Source organism: Nuphar pumila, chromosome 13, assembly GCF_984573655.1.
Source record: "Nuphar pumila chromosome 13, dmNupPumi1.hap1.1, whole genome shotgun sequence".
Lineage (NCBI taxonomy): Eukaryota > Viridiplantae > Streptophyta > Magnoliopsida > Nymphaeales > Nymphaeaceae > Nuphar > Nuphar pumila.
Genome location: NC_143261.1, coordinates 97,690,593 through 97,709,650, shown reverse-complemented (window position 1 = coordinate 97,709,650; position 19,058 = coordinate 97,690,593). Strand labels below are relative to the sequence as shown.

Below are 19,058 nucleotides of genomic sequence, written 5' to 3'. Positions count from 1 at the left end.
GTTGTGATAATCCTGATATGGAAAGGGAAGTAACCTAGATGGATCAAAATTAGCAACACAAGCAAGAAAAACATGGGTATCATTGGCTCAAAGATGGCCGAAGCCATGAATCAGTCCTAAAGACAAGTAAGGACCAAACAGTTCCTTCTTTGTTTAACACAAGGTTATCAGACTAGAAAGCAGAAGTGGGAAACGATACAGAAAGCGGAAGCGAGAAGCGATGCATTTTAAAATTTATAGGAAGCGGGAAGCGAGGAATAAAAACATATATATAAGAATTGAATGGGAATCAAAATGAAACACAAATAAAAACTAAAATAAAAATGACTAATATTAAATTTCATGACTTTTTAGTGTAAGAAATAGATTTTTAACAAAATCTAAAAATGATGACTATCAATTTAGAGAAAGCACATGGAAGTGAGTGAGAAGATTGAGAGAAAACACATAAAAACATGAAAGTTGAGTAAGAGAACAAATAAGAAGAATAGATGAAGTGTGTGGAAAGCATAGGAGAAGCGTGGGGAAATTGAGGTTCTCATCAAGTTTCGGAAGCAAAGAGTATCGCGCTTCGAAGCGAGTTTCCAGGAAGCAAGCTTCCCATCTATCTAAGAAGCTTCTGGTAACTTTGAAACTAAATGGTCAAAATCTAGCATAACTAGACATAGTACAAGTGAATATAGACTCGGATATGAACTTGGATACGAAAAGCACTTGTTACATCCAGATCTAATTATCCTTTTACCCCATTACATATCTCATTTTACTTGAGACTCAAATAAAGGATTTTCATGTTGAATATACATTAAAATTCAACCATATATGTAATCAAGATACTGCAAGGGACCATATCCAGCTAACACTAATAAGTTGGTTGGACATCAAACCCTCTGTAAGGAGATGACAACCCTTTGCAAAAGAAGTTGGCCCAAGGTGAGAGTAAGTTGACTTGAGTGAAAACTGAAAGACATTTATTCCATATGATACTTGAATCAGCAATACTCTCTTCCAAGGGAAGTAAACCAGAACTCTGTTTGGCAGAAAGAATACTCTCCACAAAAACTTGTTCAGGAATGAGAGTAGAAATAAGTATCACAAATCAGACTTTCTTTGATGCTAGAACATATTCATCCGTCTTTTTATTTCTATTCTTAATATTTGAACTGGATAAGGATGACCGAAAACATCATGTTATAACATTAAGTATAATACTCTGTCTTTCTTGTTTCTTACATCTACAAAAAGTGATGAGGTGACATCTTGAGCAGTTCTGCAACATAGTTGTAAGGACTACATTCATGCATGGTTTAGACATTGATTATTTGAAGAAAAGAAAGATAAGCCAATTTCCTAGCATGAGGGATATGCGGCTATGAAAACAGTTATGAATGTCCAAGATGGGTGATCACATGGTTGAACCTCATAAGGGTATCTAGGTTTGAAACCAGCACATGTTTGAACCTTTTCTCAATTAAAAAATTCAACAATAGCAGAAGAGTGCATGTGAGTACATTGATTAATCGAAGTGTGGCCCTAAATAGGGTTCCATGGAAACAAAGTATGGGACCTACTATATTATATACTCTAACTAGTTTGCTGTTTTCAGAGATAAAACTTCAACAATTCCTTAAATATGTAAAAAAAAAATACTGAAAAAGGAAAGGATCGCAATCTTTGTAATGAAGTATGCAAAATTACAAGCTTAAGATGCAAAACCATCAACTAAGTCCAATAGTGGATAAATACAAAGGCACAATAAGCACATAAGCAAGAAGTCCACGATGGGACAAAACAAAAAGCCTCAAAAGGCAATGCCAACAAGTAAAGAATAAATATTATTGAAAGAGGCTTGTAAAATACATGAAGAGAACAAAGGGGAACACCCCCTATTTATACACAATAAATAGAGGAGGGGAGACCATTGGGAGCTCCCCTCATAGAGTCGTTGGGGAGCTTCCAACGGTCATATTTATGACCATTAGGGCCCCAACGACTCCATGAGTCGGGCCCCAAATGGTATTAACAAAAAGAAAAATAAAAAAGTAAAAAATACATTTAAAAAATACAAAAACTAAACTAAGAAAATAGTTGTTTCTAGAAAACAACTATGAGTACATGTGAAAAAAAAAATGCCCCTATCGAGCAAACTAGAACAAAATGGATATATATATATATATATATAAACAATCTTTTGGATGAATGCGCCTGAATTGGCAAATCACTCTGATTGAGCATATGTTGAATATGTTAAGACCTATCCAGGCCGTCTATATTTTTTCAGCACTCAAATCTTATCACAATTCTAGATTTCTACACTGTACGCAGTACGCACACCAGCCCAACATGATTTGATGCAAAAAAATGTCAGTACATAAAAAAGAGGTCTCAGACATACAAATAAGTGGCTGGGCTACTAACAAAGCACGGTTCTCTTTAACAGAATTTAATCAAACACATATATCCAAAGAAACTGTGCTTTAATATGCTATATTGGTGTATCAGACCTTGATATGGTACAACCCTTTTGGAAAAATAGTATATCATACAGTATTGGCATATATTGTACAAGTTGATACTTGCTGGAGCCAAGACCTTCTGTCGAAGACTTTTCTTAAATTTCTGACCATTTTTACCAAACTTTTTACATTAAATAGCTATGTAACACAGACTCTTCTAAAAGGGCACCGCACCCACGTCGCACCTACACCCATGCGGGTGTTAAAATACGTAATCCAAACTTGTAACTTCGTATATATATTTTACATATATAAGGTAATACATATACATATATATAATATATGTATATGTATCTACCTATTATATATGTAAAATATATATATAATTCTATCTTTAGTCTTAGGGGTAGTCTTTTCCCATTTTTATTTTTATTTTTCTTTCAATAAATGAGTTGTACCTACCTTGGGAGGGGCCCAACACACTAGTCGTTGGACCCCTCCAACGGTCACATTTGTGACCGTTGGAGGGGCTCCAACGACTATGTGGAGCCCCTTCCAAGGTCTCCTTTAGCCCTATAAATATGGGCTCTCTCCATTGTATTTGTAAGAAGAGATTTGGGATTATAGCCCAACCTCTTCAGTGTTTATGAAACTTATGAGTGCAAGTGCACATTTGTGATTCGGTGTGTTGTGTTCGTTGTGCACAAGTGTTCTTGGGTGTGTATGTTCACACATTTATTCTTAAGGTTGTTGCATTATCGGCTAAAGTATCTTGTTGAAGATACTTTTACATGGTATCAGAGCCTCGTTGAAGAAGAAGAATTGTGATTCGCCTTCTTTTGCATTCCTCGGGAAGCGTGCCTTCAAGTTTTTTGAAATCAAAGAGGATCATCTTCTTCTAGCAATATTTTAGGAGCCTCTTTTGTCAAGAAAGACGCAAAAAGTAATTAAGGTACATACTATCTCTTGCATTCTTTCCTCTCTAATGGGCGAAAAAGACTCCCATTTCTCTCTTGGGTTTAAGCTTAATGGCTCAAACTATCACGTTTGGGCCGGTAATATGGAAGCCCATATTAAAGGAAAGGGGCTTTGGGGTTACGTTCATGGATCCATACCGGAACCGAAACCCAAGATTACCATTGTTGAAGGAGGGGATATTAAGATCCTTGAAGGGGATGAAAGACAAAAGGCCCTTGAAGAGTATTCTAAGAAACATGATGATTGGGAAATGAAGAACTTCAAGATCTTATCTTGGATTTTTTCATCCGTTGAGACCAAGATAAATGCCAACATCATCAAATTTAAAAGGGCTTCCGAAGCTTGGGTATATCTTGAGAAAATGTACACCTCAAGAGATCTATCCCACAAGTACTTTCTCCAAAAGAGGGCTTTGACTCTCCAACAAAATGACATGACCATTCGAGAGTATTTTGCCGAATTATCCTCTATTTGGGACGAGCTCGCTATTCTTGAACCTAAATGGAGTGGTGAGGCAATCGAATTAAGGCACAAACAACTTGAAGAAGACCGGTTCTTCAATTTTTTAAATGGCCTTAGACCCGAATTTGAACAAGTCCGGTCCTCTCTTCTCTCCGCCTTCACATCCCCCTCACTCGAATATGTTATCACCAAGCTAAGTGGTGAAGAAACCCGTATGGGGATTGGCAAAAATAATCCTAGCATTCTTGTTACTTCCTCTACTCAAGAAGATGGTGAAATGGCTAATGCCGTGTCAAGACCGGGAAATAACATGAGAACCTATAGACCTCCTCATTTCAAGAATCAAGGTCAAGGAGGAAATGATCGGTATGGCAAAAAAGATTATAGCAAAGTAACTTGCTATCATTGTAAAGAACCCGGACATATCAAACCCTTGTGTCCTAAATGGAAGAAATTGATTGCAACGGCTATGGCATCTCAAGTTGAAGAACGACCCTCTTTATCAAGTGAGTCTCTTTCTCTTCAACAAATCGTGGAAGCCCTACAACCTCTTCTCAAGGGAGGTACTTCCGGAGCCGCTATGTCATCCTCTTCCCCCGGTAAGACATCTTGGCTTTTAGATTCCGGGGCATCCTTTCACATGACCCCTAGTTATTGCACTCTTTCAAACTTTTCTAAAAATGCTTTTCCATCTTTTGTATCAACCGCGGACGGTACATCTCTTGAGATTAAAGGAATAGGTAATTTTGAAAAACAAGACTTCTTTGTTCCAAAAATTCGTTTTATCCCAAACCTTAACCTAAATCTTCTTTCCGTTTCCCAACTCTCGGACCATGGTTGCGATATAAAATTTTCTTCTAATAAATGTTGGATACAGGATCGCCAGTCCGGGAGATTGATTGGGGAAGGCTCTAGAAGAGGAGACCTCTACTACGTAGATTTTCTTCAAGTTCCCAAGAGTCAATTTTGCAACGTCGTCCAAAACAAAGACATTCATGTATGGCATAAGAGATTGGGTCATCCCAATATTGTTAAAATCGCGTATTTGCCTTTTGTTAAACATCTTTGTAAAAGTGACTTTTTGTGTAATGAATGCATTCTTGGGAAATGTATGGGGACCGGCTCCGGTAATGTCAAAAGGAGGTTTTTCATATTATGTGATCTTTGTGGATGACTATACTAGGTTTTGTTGGATCTATTTCCTTAAACATAAACATGAGGTTTTTTCAACCTTTAAAAGCTTTCACATGATGATTTCAAATCAATTCAATGGATGTTTAAAAATCTTTAGGTCTGACTCTGGAGGAGAATACCTCTCAAATGAATTTAAGAGTTATCTTGAAAATTTTGGAATTCTTCACCAAAAATCATGTCTGAAAACCCCGAAACAAAATGGGTTAACCGAACGAAAGCACAGGCACATCATTGAAACCACTAGGACTTTGCTCATTTCTCAAAACATTCCAAAAAATCTTTGGGCTGAGGCAGCCCTTACCTCTGTCTATCTCATAAACCGACTTCCATCGAAAAATTTAAACAAAATTTCTCCTTTTGAAAAACTGTATGATAAGGAACCTGATTATAGCAGGTTAAGGGTCTTTGGGTGTAAGTGTTTTGTTCTTACTGATAAGAATGACAAACTTTCTCCAAAAGCCATTCCTTGTGCCTTTCTTGGCTATTCTGAAACCCAAAAGGGGTTTCGTTGTTATGATATCAAAAGTGATAAATTGTATGTTTCCAGAAACGTGAGTTTTTTGGAAAATGTTAGTGGGTTTGAACGTTGTGACCCCCATAATGAAAATATGGATTATTCCTTTTTATTTGATTTATTGAATAAGGACGATGATACTAGTGATAATGAGTCAAATCAAAGTAACCCAAATGAACTTGAAACCGAGGAAAACATCTCCTTATCTCCTTCATCACATCAACCTATTGAATTACCTAGAAACCCTATCACCTACTCTCATAGAGATCAAAACAACTTTAGGAGTGCTCTTGACAGATATAATGATGCAAGTCCCAGTGCCTCTCAGAATGAAGTGATCCCTCGTAGAACTGAGAGAAGTAGAAGGCCTCCTTCTAGGTTCATTTCCTATGACTCTTTCTCACCAAGATATAGAGCCTGCCTTAGTGCCATCCACTCTTATATAGAACCTAGAAATTTTGAAGAAGCACGTAGATGCCCTAAATGGATTAATGCCATGGACAATGAACTTGAGGCCCTGAGAAGAGCCAAAACTTGGGAGTTTCAACATCTTCCTAAAGGTAAGAAAACAATAGGATGCAGATGGGTTTTTAAAGTAAAAACTAAAAGTGATGGATCCCTTGAAAGGTATAAAGCTCGCTTGGTTGCAAAAGGATATAGTCAAGAATATGGTATTGACTATGAAGAAACTTTTGCTCCTGTAGCCCGTATGGTCACTGTTCGATGCCTAATAATCGTTGCCTCTATCAACAAGTGGAACATCTATCAAATGGATGTTAAAAATGCCTTTTTAAATGGTGATTTGAGTGAAGAAGTTTATATGGATGCTCCTCCTGGAATGGAGGCTCCTGAGGGAAAGGTGCTTCGTCTTCAAAAAGCACTCTATGGTCTAAAACAAGCTCCCAAGGCTTGGTATGATAGATTTAATTCTGTTATGATTGAAAATGGCTTTTCCTCTTGTTTTACTGACACTGCTCTATTTGTTAGAAAATCCAATGCAGGGATTGTAATTTTACTTTTGTATGTTGATGACATGCTCATCACTGGGAGTGACTCTAACGGGGTTAAGAGTATAAAATCTATCTTGAAGGATAAATTTGAAATGTCTGACTTGGGTTTTCTAACTTATTTTCTGGGAATTGAAGTAGCATAATCTCTTAGAGGATATTTTTTATCTCAAACTAAGCTTGCCTCTGAGATCATTGACAGGTCAGGTATTACGGATGAGAAGCTTTGCGAAACTCCTGCGGTTGTAGGAGCAAAGATGAAAATTGATGATGGGGTTCCACTTTTGGACCCTACACCCTACAGACAGCTTGTAGGATCTCTGATATATCTAAGTATTACCAGACCAGATATATCCCATGCAGTCCACACTGCAAGTCAGTTTCAGCATGCGCCTACATTCGTTCACATGAGTGCCATCTTACGAGTTGTAAGATACATAAAGGGTACTCTAAATAAGGGAGTTTTTCTATCTTCTTCTTCCGATTTAAAATTAATTGCTTATACTGATTCTGATTGGGGAGGTGACCCAAATAACCGTCACTCCACCACTGGATTTTGTGTATTTTTAGGTGACTCGCTGATTTCATGGAGATGCAAGAAGCAACAAAAGGTGTCACTCTCCTCAACAGAAGCTGAATATCGTGCCATGGCAACTACTACCATGGAGATTGTTTGGATTCATCAACTGCTTGAAGACATGGGAGTCACAATTGAAGGGCCTACCAAGCTGTGTTGCGACAACAAGAGCGCAATCTACATTGCGAAAAAACACACATTCCATGAGCGGACCAAACACATTGAAATGGACCGTCACTATGTTCGCGAAGCATATCTCCGAGGAGTCATTGATCTTCCTTATGTTACGTCCGAATATCAGTTGGCGGACTTCTTTACCAAAGCCTTGTGTGCTCCACGGTTCAACTTCCTTCTTGGCAAACTATCGGTCATCCTGCCCTAAGTTTGAGGGGGGGTGTTAAAATATGTAATCCAAACTTGTAACTTCGTATATATATTTTACATATATAAGGTAATACATATACATATATATAATATATGTATATGTATCTACCTATTATATATGTAAAATATATATATAATTCTATCTTTAGTCTTAGAGGTAGTCTTTTCCCATTTTTATTTTTATTTTTCTTTCAATAAATGAGTTGTACCTACCTTGGGAGGGGCCCAACACACTAGTCGTTGGACCCCTCCAACGGTCACATTTGTGACCGTTGGAGGGGCTCCAACGACTATGTGGAGCCCCTTCCAAGGTCTCCTTTAGCCCTATAAATATGGGCTCTCTCCATTGTATTTGTAAGAAGAGATTTGGGATTATAGCCCAACCTCTTCAGTGTTTATGAAACTTATGGGTGCAAGTGCACATTTGTGATTCGGTGTGTTGTGTTCGTTGTGCACAAGTGTTCTTGGGTGTGTATGTTCACACATTTATTCTTAAGGTTGTTGCGTTATCGGCTAAAGTATCTTGTTGAAGATACTTTTACAGCGGGTACGACACTTGGACACGGCTTCCTTTGTGTCAAGTGAAGACAACCACACTGAGGTCCATTTCTGTCCAAAAGTAGATTTAGTTAACCCTAACCAAGTCCAGTTTTATCTATATTATATATAAATACATAAATGCACACACATACATGTAGTGTTAACTTAAAACTGTTAAAACATTTATATATATAACCTCCCCGCGCCCAAGTTTTTTTAAAGTGACGCATCGCCGCATCCACACCTATGTGACATAGTTAAATAAGTTCATTTTAACCCTATTAATTTATACAAGAGAAAAGAGTTTTCCCCTCTTGTTTTAGGTTTTTTTTTACCCATTGGAGCTTAGATATTTCAGAAATCTTACCCTAATCGGACCCTTGGAATGCTCAGTTCATATATGAGAACACTAGATAACTGGATTTAATGGAGAAAGAGGTGAAAAGCAACCTCATTTTCATACACAAATCACGAGAAGAGAGTTTACCCTCTACACATTTCAACTCTTGAAAATTTGTGGATTTTATTGGTCTGTCATATTCCAACATTTGGAAGGTTGATTCGTGCATGAAGAACCTAGATCTATGGTTTCAGGGATGAAGAATTGAAAACCATGAGGTAAGAGGCTTGATCTAAATCAAAATCTTTAAAACCAAATTTGACACCGACTTTTAAGGGTTTGCTATCACTAAATTCAATATAGTGGGTTTTTTCCTAGTCTGATTGTGCAATTCAAGAAATTGTATGCTTGATGAGAGATATACTATTAGCAACTGGAGCACAAGAAATTGTACGCTTGATGAGATATATACTAATAGCAACTGGAGCACAAGACAAAATATTATGACTTGACATGGGATTTTGTGTACCCATTGACAAGGACATCAAAGAGCACTTTTTATGCCACAAAAATTCAAGGTCAAAAATAGAGGTCAAAATGTTATATTTTGGGTGAAAGGTAATTCATAAGGACATGCTGGTCTCTTATCTTCGAGAATACAAACATACAAAAGTTAAAATTAATCTTGAAAGGTACCACCAGCACCAAACATTTAGGAAGACCAACTATATTTATCAGAAGACGAAACCAAAACAACCATGTAACAGAAAGTGATGTGGGAGACCATATGTTTTTCCCGTCTACATGTTTCAGTGACTGCTTGAACTGCAGAGCAAGCCTTACTCCCTTGAATTTAGGCACACGGATCACAACTAGAAAACTAGAAGCAGGGCACCACAGACTCAGAACACAAAGCAGATGGACAGTGACTGGGCCAATCTAAGGCATATCAGTCCTTATGCTACTAGTAGCAGGGGCCAGCTAAGTTGGGTGCATCAGTCAACACCTCCAAAATGAACCGTATATAAGCATAGAGGAAGTTCATCATAAAAGAATTGGTAAGCTTTGGCTCTTGAAAAAGTTTAAATTTGTTTGTTGGCTATTAGTTTGATATGCTAATTTTATAATAAAACCATAAGAGAGAGAGAGAGAAGAGGGGTAATTCTAAGATGATAATGATAGTTGTGCCATATATATGTGATAATATGACATGGAAATTTTCACACATCATGGAAAATGACTTTAAAAAAAATGAGTCTAGTAAGCATGAAAGAGTTGGTCAACATCTTCTCCCAATTCAGCTTCTATAATATGTTAATATGTCACTTTGCTAATGAGTGTTCAAATCAACTGCTTATTAATTATCTTCTTGTGGCAAAATTGTCAAATATCAAGGTTGTAAGTATCGTATAGTTACCCATATCGGTTGGGCCCAAAATAATATACATATTGTATCATAAAAAAAAGCATAATTTTTTAATAAATTTTTTGGAAAATTCTAAAAAAAAAATCATGAAATAATCAGAAAAAATTTGCAAAAAATCTATAAAAAAAAGCATAACACATGAAGCAATAATGAATTGCACAAAATACAACCATAAAATCACATATGCAGCATTTATGTCTCTATGAGTTGCATAAGACATCATCATACATCAGCTATCTCACAAGAACGATGTAAAATATTGAATATCTTGCAATTAAGAACATGCCACAAGACTCATAGTTTTATATTACATAAACAAAAATATTATTGCAATAGTTGCACTCGATTTTCAAACGGTTTCCACTCATTACTTGAGTGTCCCATTGCCAGGCCGTGATGCCATTTCGGTTGGAGTGTGGAGCTTGATTTCTATCTTGATATAAATCCCTAATTTTCGTAGATCCAACTTCACGATAAGTTGGCGGAAAGGGGGTGTTGCAAGGTGGCAGAGCCTCTACCCGTAATGTGAGTGTTCGAAAGGGGGGGGGGGGGTGGAGGGTAATTTTGTGATTTTATTCATAATAGAGATTTTTTCCTTAACCCGCTTCCTTAGTGGAAAATTGGTGAAATGCACTCTTACTTGATAAAACCGCAAAACCCATCTCCCTTGCGCATGGATCATCCCCCAAATCGCTCTCACGACTCCTAGGGTACGTGGATACCCCTCCAATGGCCTCTACACAAACGAAGAAGTCGGCCCTAAAGAGGTCTTTAAAACCCAAAAAATAAAAAAACAAGTTTCGGCAATTTTTAAAGTGCATTGAAGGTGTATTGTACGTATTGTACAATACGGCACGATCCAGGACTGTATTGTATCGCTTTTGCCCATATTAACAATACTTACAACAATGTCAAATATGCACTTTAGTTTTTATACTTTTATTTTTTAATACGAATTTAAGTTAAAATGTTTTAATTTTTTATCTAGTTTTCTTTTTTTCATGCATCTTGATATTACAATATCATACAACATGGCATCATAAATATATATATCTTAAGCTCTTCCCACAGGTTAGAGTATCATCTTGCAACACTGTGTTTATTTAGAAAGCCAAAAATATGCATGAAAGAAGCCCACCGCAGGAATATGGAGCAACCTAAAACAATATTGGAATCATCTAATAGAATCCAAAATAAAAGTTCCACACAAACAATATTGGAATCATTCAAAAGCAGAACATCTCCTAGCTCAAATAAATACTTCCTTTTAGTACGAGAAACATTGCAAAATAATGCCATAATTCAGAAAGTAAAAATGAAAAACAGAAAACAAATTGGAGGAACTAGAGTTTATAACTTCTTAAACCAAACAGATCAATACAATTACATGAACCATTTTAAGCATATAGAAATCTAGTTTTCTACCAACCAAGTTCCACCATTGATGAACTAATCCAAATTCTGCTCTAAACTTAAATGATACCACTTGTGCCAATAATGAGGAGCTCCAAGATAATCTTAGTGATCTCAAAAAAAAGGATTATTGATTATTAATCACCCAGTGCAAAATATTGTAGAATCAAAAAGATGGTTACAAAGCTTCATTTGGGTTCATATAAGTGGAGAAAAATAAATGAAGACAACAACATATCATTGGCATGCTGCAGAAAACACCGATATATTTATTTGAATTAACATCATAAAAATCATATTTCTAAGGGCAAACTAAGACAAAGAGTCTCAAAGAATATATTCTCAGATACACACTGTTCAAGTACTATAAGCGGTTAACACAAAAAATATGTCAAAGCATCAATATGATTGACAATAAAAAAGGATGACTCAGAGAATACTTGAAGCAGCTGCAGCGTCAAGTACCAAAATCCTGCAGATTCCTCAATACACAATAGGAAGCAAGAAATTTTGTACAAGCATGCCTCATCGAAGCAACTGAAAATCCCTCCAAGAATCCAATCCCCCACCATTCGATTCATTTCTTTTGGACCAGACATCATATGCACCCTCTCCTTCCAATGAAATTATGGTTAACTTAAAACCAATGACGGGAAATAACAGCATTGACTCCTGTAGGAAACGTGCAACCAAGCCACCCAAGGTCGTAATTCAAACACCATATGGAGGAGCCCTAGATGCCATACTGGAAACTCTAGCCTGCATTTGGGCTGCCCTCACTTTCGCAGAAGTTGCCCGATGAAAGAATTGCTCACGAGAGAGCACCCTTACGTTCCTCATGTAGGCATCGAAGGGGATAACGCCTGCTTGAACCGCCTTATCCAACGAATAAATAGAATCCTCAATAGCGAGATCAGCTGCAGTGCAGTCCAGCATCTGTCTCGACAGAGCATCGCAGGGCTCAAAGACATCATCAATATCGATCCCCGACTTCTTCTTGACATTTTCCTTCACCCACGCTTCAAGTACATCTTCATTCATAAGAACTATCTGGAGCAGCTGCTCCAACCCCTCCTTCTCATCCAGCATCTCCCTCAACCCCTTATTGAGCTGCTCCTCCCGCTGCCTCAACGCTGCCTGCACATTGAAAAGTGAGTCCATCTCTGCCTCCCTCGACTTCCTCAAAGCAACAATATCGGAATGCAGCATCTCCAGCAGCTTATTGATGGAATTCCTCTTGAAAACCTCGGATGGGTCTTCCGTTAGCGGCCGTTGAGGAGACGGCGGCATCGGCCGGCCATAGGGCGATAGAAGCCGATTGGGAATAGGACCTGCACTTGGTCTTACACCAGGGCCCGGAGGATTCAGCGCCGAGGAAGAGGAAGGGGACGACGATGGGGACGGTCCGCCCACCGTAGAAGACGAAGAACGTCGAGTTGGGCTGTGAATCCTGTGCCCCGCAGAAGCAGAAGCAGAGGGCTGTTTGGTGTACAAGGGAGGATCCCGAGCGAACAAATGGCTTATGTTCCTCACCAAATCGACGAGATTCGAACTGGGGAAGATCCAACCGTGAAGATAAGGAACGGAGACCATCCCGGAAGGATTTACAAGGGGGTGTCCGCGCCTGATGACCATGTCCCTCGTTGGGTTAACGTAAAAACAAGGGGGTTGGCGTGGGTAGGACTCCATCAACCAGATGACCACGGGGATGTTGTAGCTGACCTGCTGATAGAGCATGGGGATCGTCCCATCGGCCTGGAGAAGGTTCACCGTCCGCCCATCGTTGTGGGTGAACACGGCCGTCTTCACCTGGAGGCTGGGATGCTCCTGGACCACAGCCACGAGGTGCTGCCTGATGTACCATTTCACGTCTTCGCTGTAGGGCAGAGCGGAAGGGCCTCTCTGAGAGAGCAGGCTGTTGAGGAATTGGACCGAGATCTGGGATGAATTCGCACCATACATTGGGGGAACCATGGTGATGATTAGATTAATGATTGAGATCGATGGTGGTAACGGAATGAGAGAGAGTCCTGTTTAGCGATCGGATTGATGATGACAATGGTGGTGGTGGTCAATCTATATTAAAAAACAGAGGAAAAAGGGGATTTGAGGTTGCAGAGAGGATGATGATCAATCGTTGTGGGTTCGATAGTTGGCATGCGCGATTGGATTCGAGGGGTTTCTGATTCAGGTGAATCAGATGAGAGAGAGAGAGAGACGGGTTACCCTCGTTTTGGGTGGTCCTCTTTTGCGATTGTCGACAGATGCAGGGAGGAACGAGCGTGAGGGCTTCTCCTTCTCGCCGTCGTACTGAAGGCAGCTTCCTCGATCCTTATTACTTACCTAGCAAGGTTTCTCTCTCTTGCTTCTAGGAATCTCGATTGCTACTGAAACAAAAACCATAGCGACGAATTTTGTTCATATTTTATTGGATAATTTTCTGATACGACCTAACTTTTACCAATATTCTATTCAGGTGCTATCTTTTCTTAAATTTCTGATATAGACCCAACTTTTTCTGACAATAGTCAAATAAAGAACTGCTATAACCTATGTCAAAAATGTCGTTTACTGCTTCTCTTTCTCCTCTCTCCATTGATCCAAGTCGAATATATGAAATCTAGAATTGAAAATATGGATTAGATCTGGATTCAGATCCGTTTTTCTGAGCATTTGTTCTAGTTCCCTGCCTTGATACAACTTAGATCACACAACACAGTTTCAAATCTAGTTAAAAAAAATGAAACCATGAGATCCGGAACCACTTTAAACGAGACCATGCAGTCTGGATCCAGTACTGAAAATGTGTCAAACACTTAAACCCATTGATTTTCAAGTAAAAAAAATTAGGTTGGGCTAAACCTGATTATGGCCCAAACCCGACTATACTGCAACCACAGATCTGGTTGCAGAATGCAACCTTGTGATGTTGGATTTGCTGAAAACAGGTTAAACCGGTTGTTTTTCAAGAAAAACTGAGTTGGGTTAGGCCCAAATTAGATCCAAACCCTACTATGACACTTTCCCGTTCCAAACTAGATCCAAATAAACCCTCAAATATATTTGTCATGGATCTGATCCAAATTCTTCTATATGCTAACCAATAAATTATGGGACAGATCTGATATTGGATCTGGTTTCCGAGGATGGTTCTCTTCTTATATCTGAATCCTACTCGTATTTTACAACAAAGTTTCGAATCTGTTTAAAGAAATGAGACCTTGTGATATAGGATGTGGTGAAACGAGTTAAACATATTGATTTTCAAGCAAAAGATGGGGCAAGTTAGCCTATTATAACACAAACCCAACTCAACTGTAATGCTTACTTGGTCCCAATCTTGGTACAAGTAAACCTGAATATACTTGTTTTGGAACAACCCTAAATTTGGGTCTATGCTATCCATAAACAGAATATGGATCTGATCCATTTCAGACCTGAGTCGGAACTCCAACCCATTCATAAACTTAAAACGCCAAAGTGTGGGTTAGTACTCAGTAGGGATAGTTAGGCCATTTCAGTGTTTCAAAAAGGCAATAAAATTTGGGTTGTCAATGGGTTGGGTTTCACACAGACCCCACCCATACCAAACCTTATAGGGTCAGGGTTTGGTGATAAATAAGGACCCATTAGAATCCTCAGACCTTCGGATCCAATTAATATATGGATCTAGGGATGATTTGTGAAATTTCATCAGACCCGGGCCTGACCCATTAAGATCATCAATTTTTTAATGTAAAAATAATAAAAGAACATTATTTTACCAGGTATGGTCTGGTTCACGTAATCCTTATAGGATCCGGGTATGGTTTCTCTTATAATCACTCTGATTAGACCTAGGATCGGACCGGGTACCATCATCTCAAATCAGGTTTAGGTCTGGTTCTACCTGAGTCTGAACCAAACCTGACCCGCCCTAAATAAAATCCCTTAAGGGCAAAATAGGAAATCCTGAAACCTTCATGGGGTCCCCACCGCATAACTCAAGGTCTCTATTTCTCTGTAACAAATATCGCGAGATTTATAAAAATCTCGCGATAATATCACATGAAATTGCCTGAAAGTTTAAAACAGCAATTTCTTGCGAGATTTTCAAACCGTGACAAATATCACGATATTTACAATTTTAACAGGTATTTATGGTGAAAACCCTTGAGGTTTTTATTTTTAAATGTTTTTATTTATATTTTCTTATAAAAACTATTTTTTATATTTTTTAAATTATTTTTTATTGCCGAGATTTTGCCAAAAAAATTGAGAGATTTATGAAACTTTTCAAAATGTCCCGAGTTTTTTACTCCCGAGATTTTGACGTTTTTAACTTTTGTCACTATGCTCTATTTATTGTTACGAAAAGTTGGGGATTTATTAGCGATTTCAAAAAAATTGTACCTAACATGGAATATCAGCTAAAATTTGGGCTGTATTAGAAAATTACCTTATTTTATTCATTTATCACAAATCTCGGTATTGGGATTTTCTCGGCAAGGGAAAACTTTCGGATAAATTAAAAAATACCATTTTTTCCTGAAAAATATCGAGGGTTGTTAGTATATTTAAATATAAAATAAATATTGTACATTTAAAAAATATAAATATAGTATAAATAACAAGATAATGCCATGGTAAAAGATGATATTTTCAAAGCTATTTTGAAAATAACAAGCTTTTCAGGATTATATCAGTTTTTGACAACCTCACGATAAAATCGGGAGATTTCTAGCCAATATTTGACACTATGTTTTTATTTTATTCCGCAATTTGTTCTTTTAATGTATTTATTGCTAATTTAAAATAGGATGACAATAAAATATTGTCTGTTTCTTGTTGGCACCGCCCAGTTTATTTAAAATGATATGTCGGTTCGGATGTAGGCATGACAGAGTCCAACTTAATGGGATGTAACCTAATTAAATTTGGATTTAGGTGGGATCATCTAAAACTGAATCCGGAACCAATTAGCTTAAAATCGGACAGACATTTACAAATACAGATTCAGATCGTAGTCTGAATCAAACTTGAATCTGAATAGAAAATTGTATACCAAATCGGGATCCAATTCCTAATAAGAATTGACTTTGGCCACCGAATCCAACTAAAAGGATTCGGATTCGGGTCAAATGTCTGATAGCATCCAACCCGTTGACATCCCTACATGTCACGAAGATATGGGTAATAAAAAAATGACAGTTAGCTTAACAACGAGTCCCTATCTTAAAGGCAAAAATAACGGTTAGGATTTGTTTGAAATAAACCGACAACACTGGATTTTTACTAAGGGTGCCAACGGGTGGGGTTTATTCAGACTCTACCCGGACGAAACACTCTAGTACGAGTATAGTGACAAATAAGAAGACCTGATTATGACTCGGGTACAGACCCGAAAGTCCGATTATTACATGGATCGGAGTATAGTTTGTGAAATTTTATACCAGACCTGGGCCCGATCCAGGTTCTGATTAAGAGCTGAATTCTTCAATGCAAAAAATAAAAAAATTTATTATTTTACCGGGTATGGTTCAGGTCTGGTTCATGTAGTTCTTATTGGGTCTGGATATGGTTTCTCTTATAGTATACCCGAGTTCAGACCCGATACCATACCTGAAAATTTGATCCAAGTCTGGTTCCACCTTGTCCAAACCAAACCTGACCCATTGACACCCTTATATTATAGCATATGATTTTGGAAATGATCTGGTCAAATTTGGGGTTTTCAGCTGAAAAATAGAGGTTTTCAGCTGAAAAATCGAGGTTTTCAGTAGGGGTGGCAAAATCTGACACCACCCGCCAACCCGCTTCTTAGGCGGGTTCGGGTTTGGCTTAAACGGGTTCATGTCTTAAACGGGTCAACCCGCCTAACCTGTTTATTAAATGGGTCGGGTTCATGTTAGGGGTATGCCGACCCGGCTGACCCATTCAATAAATAGGTTAGGCGGGTGGGTCAACCTGTTTACCCGAACCCGACCCGCCAACCCGTTTACCCGACCCCGACCTGCCCGCTAACACAAAACTGACCCGCCAACCCGTTTACCGACCCGACCCGTTTATTAAACGGGTTAACCGTGTCGTGTCGGGTTACCCGTTTAATAAATGGGTTGGGTTCATGTTTGCCACAGCCGACCCGTTTAATAAATGGGTCTGGTTCGTGTTGAGGTATGCTGACCTGCCAACCCGCCAACCCACCCGATTGCCACCCCTAGTTTTCAGCTTGCTAGCAAGTGTGTCATGTGCAATACTGATGAAGGACCGTTGGGACATCTATTTGGACATTGTTTGGCATTTGGTAGCCTCCTAAAAATGATCTGGGTACAATGTATGCCCAAATGTATCAGAAGCTTCATCTTCGGACCCCCTTTATCCAATAAAAGTGATGGCTGACGGTATGGAGATGGTGGATCACCTCTGTGTAGTGGTACCTTTGGAAGGAACACAACTCGATGCATCATCTACAATATTGGTAATCCATTTCAAAGCCATGAATGACATTCGAGCCTTTGCTTCTATCAAGTGGACTAACGATGACATTGCTTGGATCAACAATACATGAATCTGTATGGTTGATATCTCATAATCCTCATTCCACTCCATGAAATTTTAAGTTTTCTTTTAAAAGAAAACAAGGCTGGCTCACCAAAAATCAAGCCGATAGCATCATGCTGCCCCTTACTAAAAAAAAAAGGATCTTTTAGGAATTATGAAAAGGTTGAGGAGAAAAACTGTCCCATTCTTACACATGGTAGGATAGAATCATTACATTTTAATTTTCAAACTCAACAATATAACCTTGTCTGTCTACAGTTTACAGGTAAAGACAGAGAATCCACAGAGGTGTCATTGTGCTTTTGTTAGTAGCCAAGAATAGATACCCTTAGGTAGGGGTGGGCAATGGGCCTGCCCGGTCCAGCCCTCCCCACCAAATGGACCGGGTTGATTGGGTCTAGGCTTGGTTCGAGTTGGTTCATTGCTAAATGCTCAATCCACAGCCTGCTAATTAGGCCAGTGGACCTAATTGAGCTGGGTGAGGCCATGAAATGGTCCAAGATGAATGTGCAGGATGTGCTGTGCTGAGCCCACCCGTGGGCCTACCGGGTTGTTGCCCAACCCTACCTTAGGTTATCAGATTTGGACTTGGATCATCATGCTTGGTCTAGGACCCAATCAATTTGCCTTTAATTATTTCTCTTTTTTCTTCACCTTTTTGGTGAATAAGCCTAGCTCGAGCATAAACATATGATAAATCAATCTGCCTTGCAATGACCAAACTAGAGTTAGACACAAACAAAGCTTTACTTTTTTATAAGAAAGCTGGGGCTTTTGGGGTACCCCTCCCATTTATTCATAACGCTTGGTAACAAATAAAAGTGTAAAACAGAGGGTGGGTTTTCGAGTGAGTTTACACTTCAAAAAGCAAAACAGTAGCTAGCCTTCTAAGAATAGCACATTGAATACGAGTTGCTTTCATAAAAGTAATCCTATCAAAAGGGTAGAAACTTTCTCTCAAGCCTAGGCTAGAGATTTTAGTAATTAGAAAACCATATGGGTGCTAACACTAGGGAGAAATATGAACCTACTAAATGTGCATCATGCTAAATGAAATATGTTATTGAATTTTTGGTGGGTTTTTTTTTTTTGAAATTCTGACCATATAGGTGGTGTGATCTGTGTGTTGGTTTTTATAAGAATCAGTTCTTGGAGCATTTGATTCTGATGCATAAATATGTTATTATAAGGTTTCAAAAGTCAACAGCTCACAATTTTCATATATAT

At 38.4% G+C, this 19,058-nt stretch overlaps 1 protein-coding gene across 1 annotated transcript; it reads right to left on the bottom strand.

Moving 5' to 3' along the window:
* Positions 1–11,559: 11,559 nt before the first annotated feature.
* LOC149819362 (protein ELC-like) lies at positions 11,560–13,679 on the bottom strand. Its single transcript, XM_089984667.1, has one exon. It carries the CDS (start codon positions 13,263–13,265, stop codon positions 12,003–12,005), a length of 1,263 nt encoding a protein of 420 aa, XP_089840793.1. The 5' UTR covers positions 13,266–13,679; the 3' UTR covers positions 11,560–12,002.
* Between the last annotated feature and the right edge of the window lie 5,379 nt (positions 13,680–19,058).